The following is an 8,270-nucleotide window of genomic DNA, read 5'->3' on the forward strand; positions in this document are numbered from 1 at the left end:
TCAAACTTAAGACCTCTTCATTGGCACAGAATTGAGTCAACTAAGGCATTCTCCCTCCCTCCCCCCATATAGATATTCAACAAACTCTGATGGAGCTTTTGCCACTAGGCGCTAGGCCTGTGCCAAGAGTTGCAGAGATAGAAAGATGATTAAGGTGCAGCAGGCCACCCCACAGAAGTAACATTCTAATAAAAATAATACCTTTGGCCTTCCTTTATTCCCTGCATTGCCAGTACTTGCTCTCTTGGGTTAACCAAGGCTCAGCCAGAATTAGGGTTCAATGCAACTTTGAATGATCATGAACTTTTCTCCTTGACTATTATGCTAGTGGTCATAAAGGAGCCAGTTCTCCAAACTGAAGTTTGTGTCAAAATTTACCGAGCTCATGTCAGTCATTTCAACTACCCAAGCCAAACAGAGAATAACATGCCTACCTAACTCATAAGGCTATTATGAGGAAAAGAAAAAAAAAATTAAGGGGATTTGCAAACGTGAAAGGTGGTTTGTATGATAATCTCTGCATTTGCACCGCCCTCTTTACAGTCACCGGCTGCAATGCGTATATGAAGGTGGTCCCATTAGATTTTAATGGAGCTGAAAATTTTCTATTGCCTAGTGATGTTATAATTCATAGCATAACACATTACATGAATACCATTGTGTTACAGTTGCCTACCGTATTCAGTACAGTAACATGCTGTACAGGTTTGTGGCATATACTGTAGGGGAATAGGATTTGTCACCCCAAAATATGTCTATTTGGCATAAGGATTATTTTAGGCCAGTTAATTTTAAGAAATAGCAGACTTGGGAGAAACTCTGAGAACCATGTAGAAGTTACCCTTTGTAAAAGACATTTACTACATTGTAAGGGAAATTTACACTTGTAAGGGCGCCTCCCTTTCTATACCAGGAGTTCTCTTTAGGAACTCTTACCACTCTGAAAGCAAAGACTTAAATCTGCATAACAGACTTACCCTTTTTTACTGTGCTTTTCCTATAATCTCCCATAACTGACTCCTCCCACTCCCAACATCTTTTCAGCTGAAGATGATATTTAAGGTGGTGGCTTCCGCCATTTTGGTTAGTTACTCAGTTTTCCTGGGTCTCTCCCAAGTATACTGGAGGTATACATGTTATTAAACTTTTATTTGTTTTTATACTACTAATCTGTCTTATTACAGGGATGTCTCAGTCAAGAACCCAGAAGGGTAAAGGGAAAATTATTTTCTCTCCCCTACAGAGCAATAGGCTATACCATATAGCCTAGGTGTATAGTAGACTATACCGTCTAGGTTTGTGTAAGTGCACTCTGATATTCACACAAGGAAATCGCCTAACAATTCATTTCTCAGAATGTATCCCCATCATTAAGCAGGGTATGGTTGTACTAGTGTTGGCTTTATTTCATGTTTATTAAACAAATATTTATTGAACATTGATCTTGTGCTAGTGTTAGCATCAAAACAGCACCAGTATGTTACCAGCAATTGGACCTGGGTTCAGCATCCTCAGTACTTGAGTTCTGGTAAGAAAGAATTCAGAGCCAAGATTCAAATACTAGTAAAAGTTTATTTAGAAAGTCACAGAGGTAAAAAAGGTGAGCCAGCTGGGCTGCATGGGCTCAGGAAACAAATTACAGAAGCAAAAGAAGAGCCCTTGGAACTCACAAGAAAGAAAGCAAGGATATATGCTCCTGTGGGAAGGAGACGGGGAAAGGCTCTGGCATGCTACAGAGAGCAACTGCTGGGGAAAGAAGGGTGTGGGGAAAGGCAGGCATGCTCAATGGTGTGGGGAGGGGGAAGCAGAAGTATAAAGAGAACACACTGAGTCTTTTCTGAGTTGTTTTTTTAATCCTCACCCAAAGACATTTTTTCCATTGCTTTTTCAGAGAGAGTAGAAGGAAGAGAGAGAGCAACATCGGGTGGTTGCCTCCCACTTGGGGCCGAGCCTATAACCGTGATACATGTTCTTGGCCAGAAGCGGGCCAACACTCTAACCACTGAGCCAAACCAGCTAGGTCGAGAGTTGTTTGTCTTAAGGGGTTTTACCTGTTTCCCAAAGGCAGGGATTTTAGGGGAAGTCTCAGGGGAGGATCTGAACAGAATATTGATCAGCTTTCTAGGTGTGTCCTCTCTCATCATGGTCTCCACTGGTTAATGGTGCCAGGGCAGGGGGTCATTAGTCATCATAGCTGGTCCTGATAACAACCTTGGCATCGCCCTGCCTGGCCTTGCTGCTTTTCTGGGCCTGGAGCTGAAACACAACTGAGGCCTAGATGATATCTCCAGGGCTTAATGCTCAAAGGAGTCATGATGCTATTCTCTGGCTCCCTTGTTCCTCCTCTAAGGGTGTTGTCTACCTCATGACTAGTGACATGCCAGGGGAGGAAAGATCAGGGGAAGGTCTGAACCGCATGACCAGATATGCTAGGGGAGAGAAGGTCACCCTGGGGGGCAAGGTCCCACCCCAGTTTTGCCCATTGGTAGGAACCAGGGGTATTCCTACTCTGCTCATGCCTGTCTACCTACCTACTGCACCAGTAGCTGAAGATGCAAGGATAAACAAGATTCAGTCCCGGCTTTCATAGAACTTACATTCTAATGTGTACTGGAGCACTGTGGATCAAGGTTGTTAAAAAAATAAATTCAACAGAGTAAATTTGCAGATCTAATTAGCTTTATTAAATGATTCACTGGGTAGCATCCCATGTAGCAATTAGAAGGGTGCTCCTAGGGGGTTGTATGAAATGGAGCTATTAACAAAAGAAAAGAAAGGATTATTTTTAGACCAGGACCTCTTTTAGGGGGAAAGGAATGGCAAGGGTTTTCATCATGCAGACTGCCTCTTCATTCTTGGGGGGTATAGGGGGCACATGACAGATTTACCGTGTTGGTGCTTGACCAGAAAACTCCAGATTTAAGATTACATTTCTAGGAGAGATTGAATCTTCAATTAAATTAGGTATTAAATCTAGTTTTAATAGCATGGTTTTTAAACTGAGTGATGCTATTTTGGGCCTGTGGTTTTCTTTTTAAAAGGGTAAAAGAAGCCTGGCTGGGGTGGCTCAGTGGTTGACCGTCAACCCATGAACCAGGAGGTGATGGTTGGATTCTGGTCAGGGCACATGCCTGGGTTTTGGGCTCCATCCCCATTAGGGGCCATGTAGGAGGCAACAGATCAATGACTCATCATTGATGTTCCTATCTCTCCCTCTCCCTTCCTCTCTCTGAAATCAATTAAAAATATATATTTTTTTTAAAAAGGTAAAAAGAATTTGAGTCACTAGCTACCCAGTCCCATCACTGCATAGAACAGATGCCAGAGAAGCCAGCAGCATTTCCCCTTTCTATGCTTTTTCCTCCTCACTGCCAAGCTCCTCATTGCCCTTGACCCTCGGGGGGAATATTATCTAAGTAATATTTTAAAAATCGGACTCTTTTTGCAAGTAATGGCAACTGCTTTTCTTTAAATTCCCAATAGTCTCCCCTATTATTGTCTACTATAGTCTCTGAGTGTATGGTTAACAGATCCAGTTTCTGTCCTCTTGCACTGTAGGAGTAGCAGAGGCCCTGGAAACCCTGGTGGTAGTTCTCATTTTCTTGCAGGCACTGAGAGTCACAGAGCCTCCAGGGTCCCAGATTTCTGGGAGGGTCCTATAGCTCATCTTTGGGTAGAGGGTGGGACGGGCAGGGTTAGACTGGTCCCTAAGATTATGTGATCCATGCCTGGCTCTCCACATTCCTCTTTCCGCTATTTGGAGGAAGGCACATGCAAAGCACCCAGGAAGACGAACGTGGGGACAGGAGTGGTAATGTACACAGCCCGCGGACGGTGGGATTGACCGTGGGACCCTTCTGCGCGAACGAATTACCCCACCAGCGCGCCCTCTGTGCGGGGAGGAAGGGGCGGGGCTCCACTCGCTGGCCGGGGGCGGGCTTGGCGTGGGCTACGTGACGTGATTGGCTCTGCGTAGGGGAGGGGCCCGTTTCCGCTGAACGCCGGAAGTTGCTCTCTCCTGCCAGTGGGCCATGGAGTTGGTGGCACAGTAACGTCTGAGGTGTGAGGATTGCGGGGCCGGCGGCCATGGAGGCCGTGCTGAACGAGCTGGTGTCTGTGGAAGACCTGGTGGTGAGGCCTGGCCCCGAGAGAAGGAGAGAAAATATTCGGGCGGGCGGGTCCTGAGGAGAATCGGATAGGGGCCGAACCCTTTTCTCATCATCAGCTTTGCCTAGGAACGTCGAACTACTGCTCCCGGCAGCCTTTGCAGTGTCCGGCTCCTGCCGAGAGGTTCCACTTTGCCCCAGAGGCTAATGGGAGTTGTAGTTTCCTGCGCCGCCACGCCTCAGACTCAAGGCCTGGAGCCTGGCGTGGGAAGACTGACGGGTTCTGGGTGCGTGCAACACTTAGGAGGTCAGAGTCCTAACCTGTTTTTGAGTACTCCCTCAGTGGTGGGGGACTATAGCGACCACCATAAAGTTTTATATATTACTCACTGTATCCGGCACAGTGCTAAGTGCATTGCAGGCGATATCTCAATCTTTGAGTTAAAAAAGGTAGGCACTATCTTGTTCCCATTTTGCAGATAAGAAAAAGTCCAGACCCGGCAAGGTGGGGCAGGATGGGGGAAGCAGTCTCCGACAAGGGACCTTGTGGGCTGTTGAGCAGTTATGACTGTAGTTGAACAGCATGTTTACTGTTTAGCCACTCGGGTTCAGTTGCTCTGGGAGCGGTGCCCGGAACCACCACCAGGTGGCATCTCCACTCAGTACCACTAGGGGGAGGGAGTGGGAGTGGGGGAGACTGTCCAAGGAGACACCTCACCCACAAGAAACAGAAAGCCTGGGTCCCGGAGATGGAGATAGAACCTGTGGAGCCAGGTATGATGGCCCGCGAGGGAAATGTTGCAGAGACTGGGGAAGATGGATTGTAACTGGGAAATGGACTCTGGGTCCTGATAGAGAATGGTTTGCCTCCTTCATTTCTAAATGACTCCTCTCCTCTCCTATGGCAGAAGTTTGAAAAGAAATTTCAGGCTGAGAAGGCAGCAGGCTCGGTGTCCAAGAGCACGCAGTTTGAGTATGCCTGGTGCTTGGTGCGGAGCCAGTACAACGATGACATCCGTAAAGGCATTGCACTGCTGGAGGGTGAGGCGCTAGGCTACCCTACTCTCCCCTTCCCAACTGCAGTCAGAGTCTGCCCTTCTCTACTGCCATTGATCATTCTCTTCCTCCATCTCAAGTGCTGGGGTTCTTTTTCAACATGGTACCCTGTATTACAATCACCTCACAGTTATTTTACAATAAACTCACTCTAACAAAGGGCTATACACATTAGCCTGGCTTCTCCCAGTGTACTTTGGGCTCATTACCATCTCATCATTGTTTTGCCAAACAGTCAAACCATGTCAGTTTCCACAGGAGGTTGGTGATCTGGTAGTCTAACCATAAAGAAAGTGACTTGTTTGAAGTCCCACAGCTATTAATGGCTGAATTAGGACTAGAGGTTCCTGTCTTATGTGTCCCAGTCCTGTGCTCTTTGCCCCCCACCATGCTGCTTATTCAGCAGCTGTTGTTGAAAACCTTTTGTTAGAGTGGCATGGAAGAAGTGCAGAAGACAGTCCCAAAAACCTGTGAGCAGATGATGCTTTTTTGACTGGAATCCTAGTTCCCATTGTTTTGGGATGGGTCACCATTTGTCAAAGGCCACAATATTTGACCTTTAAATTTCTCTGAACCCCCTCTGTCTTGGTCAAGTAATCGTATATAAGCAAACAGTAGTGTACTAGCAAAAGATGCCTATTGCAAATCTGTAAAACTTCTTAATGCAAATAATCTCACCCTATATTTGTCTAATTTGCCAATTCAGATTTTTTCAGGTTTCCTTTACAACAGGGCACAGCTGTAGAAGAAGTGGTCTCTAAGGGTTGCCAGTCTAGTTGAGGAGATAGTACAGACACTTGGGAAGATTTATAAATACCCACACAACTACTTAGCAATAAATTCTAGTGCACAGAGTACAACTGAACACATAAGCCTCTGGAAAGTCACTGAATTAAGAGTCAGGTGGGGTTATTCAGGAAAGGCTAACTGAAGGTCAGTTTTCAGCAGACTTTTTTAAAGGGGGTGGGAAGTACAAACTTATTTTTAACACTTATTGGGGCAACTAGATACTATAGTTGAAGCACAACAGGTGTCAAAACTGAGTAGAGATGCCTCTTGGCCTTTCCAGTGCCTTGATTTCTTTTCAGTTCACTGTAGTATTGGTACCAGGGTGTTGATCACCAGAGTGTTTAGGCAGCCTGGGTTTATGCTTCCCAGAGCTCTCACCAGGAAGTCAAGTGTGACTTGAGCTGAAACAGGCACTCAGGACAGTGACTTTCTCCCAGGATTACATAGGGATTCAGAGAGTGGGAGCGGTCTCTGGGACGCAAGTACTAGGAAAAGAGAGAAGCGATTTTCATCCTTTCCTCTCTCCTCCTCCCCAGAGCTGTTGCCCAAAGGGAGCAAAGAGGAGCAGCGGGATTATGTCTTCTACCTGGCTGTGGGGAACTACCGGCTCAAGGTAAGGCAGAGAGCTCCCTTTCCACTCCATCCTACTTCAATGGGCCACATCACCCTCTCCTTTTCCCCAGGGTAGAGCCTAAAGAGGGCAGTAGGCAGGGGGTGATATTGGGTACAGAGGTGCAAGGTGATAGGTCAGGATGCTGAAGGAAGGTGAGAGACAGAGGATCAGGGTGCCGAGGGTGTGGGGAAAAGGTGACGTCAGGATTGGGGTGCAGCCCCGGGCCTTGGGTTGTTATCTCCCCTAGCTTATCATCCCCACACAGATGGAGTTGTTTGTGGACTCTACTCCATTGGGTGGGGCTGGAGTGAGGGAGGGGGTGGAGGTAGAGGGAGGAGCCCCCAGGGCAAGTGAAGGGAAGGCCCCTCTGATGGGCAGAAGCAGTGCTGAAATACTAAGGGGGTGTGTGTGTATGTGTTTTCCGAGTGTAGGAATATGAAAAGGCCCTAAAGTATGTGCGAGGGCTGCTACAGACAGAGCCCCAAAACAACCAGGCCAAGGAACTGGAACGGCTCATTGACAAGGCCATGAAGAAAGGTGAACTCCTTTCCCTTTGTCTTGCTCCAATCCCCACTCTCCTGTCTCCCTGGCTCCCATCATCCCCAGGTCCTTCTCAACTATTAGTTTAGTCTTCTTCCTCTCCCCCCACCTCATATCTGGGCCCTCTGGTCTCTCTTTAAATGACACCCTCCCAGCAATTCCTCCTCACATCCCCGGAAGCCTTCATTGTCCAGCCCTTGGAGTCCCTCACCTCAGTCATCCAAGTGGGGAGGCACATCTGTTGAGGAGCGGCTGGCTGGAAGAAGATAGTAGATAGGGTCCTGGTGGGTTGGGGCTCAACTCCTGACAATCTCCCTTTTCTTCTCCCCAGATGGACTGGTGGGCATGGCCATTGTTGGAGGCATGGCCCTGGGTGTGGCAGGACTGGCTGGACTCATCGGATTTGCTGTATCCAAGTCCAAAACCTGAATGAGACTGCACCTCTGCCCAGGGATACGTGGGAGCCCATGAAAGATACTCAGAGGGGCCCATCCATCCTCGCTGTCCCTTCTCCTGCACCCTATCACTGTCCTCCGTGGCCTCAACCTCCTCTCCCCTGAGATCTGTCCTCTAGCCCCAGGTCATGTGCTTTAGGATGAATGTAAATAAAATTGGGCTTTAACTTGGGAACCTCTGTGTCTGTTGAGGAAGGGGCAGGTTCCCTTGGGCCCAGAAGTGGGGGTAACGCATGGTCCTTTCCTGTTCTGTGTTCTTCTATTACCTTCATGCTGGTAGGGGGTTCTCCTTTATCTGCAGAGCTGCCCAGATCCCACGCCCTTCTTCCCTTCTCCCCACCAAAAGCCACATGGCCTTCACACAACCCTAGGATCCTGAGAGAAAGCGACAGGCGGTGGGAAGGGCAGAGCTGAAGGGACAGGCTTGGATTTATGTCTCCTGTCTCCTCTGACCCACTCAGCTGCCTCTCAGCACGTGGAGTTTTCCACTCCAGGGGCCCCCCCACTCAGTTTCCTCCAAAACCTCCGCCCTTCCCCTCCCTTTGTCTTCCGGCTTCCTGCTCTTCCTCCTACCCAAGCCTCCTTAGGAGAGGGGGCGCTGTTGGGGAGGTGGGGGGAGGAAACAAGTATTTGGCATGGAGTTGGCAGGAGTTTTAGAAGAGGTTAGGAACCCAGGACACCCCAATTGTAGCCTCCGAGATGGAAGGTGGG

The 8,270-nt window shown here is 48.1% G+C and overlaps 1 protein-coding gene across 1 annotated transcript; it reads left to right on the top strand.

The window, feature by feature from the left end:
* Nucleotides 1-3,972: 3,972 nt before the first annotated feature.
* FIS1 (fission, mitochondrial 1) lies at nt 3,973-7,734 on the top strand. Its single transcript, XM_081133133.1, has 5 exons — nt 3,973-4,131; nt 5,015-5,147; nt 6,488-6,564; nt 6,996-7,101; nt 7,436-7,734. The coding sequence occupies exons 1-5, from the start codon at nt 4,087-4,089 to the stop codon at nt 7,531-7,533; spliced, it is 459 nt and encodes a 152-aa protein (XP_080989259.1). The 5' UTR covers nt 3,973-4,086; the 3' UTR covers nt 7,534-7,734.
* The last annotated feature ends 536 nt before the right edge of the window (nt 7,735-8,270 follow it).

The sequence above is a fragment of the Miniopterus schreibersii genome, assembly GCF_964146895.1.
Source record: "Miniopterus schreibersii genome assembly, chromosome: 3".
Classification (NCBI taxonomy): Eukaryota; Metazoa; Chordata; class Mammalia; order Chiroptera; family Miniopteridae; genus Miniopterus; species Miniopterus schreibersii.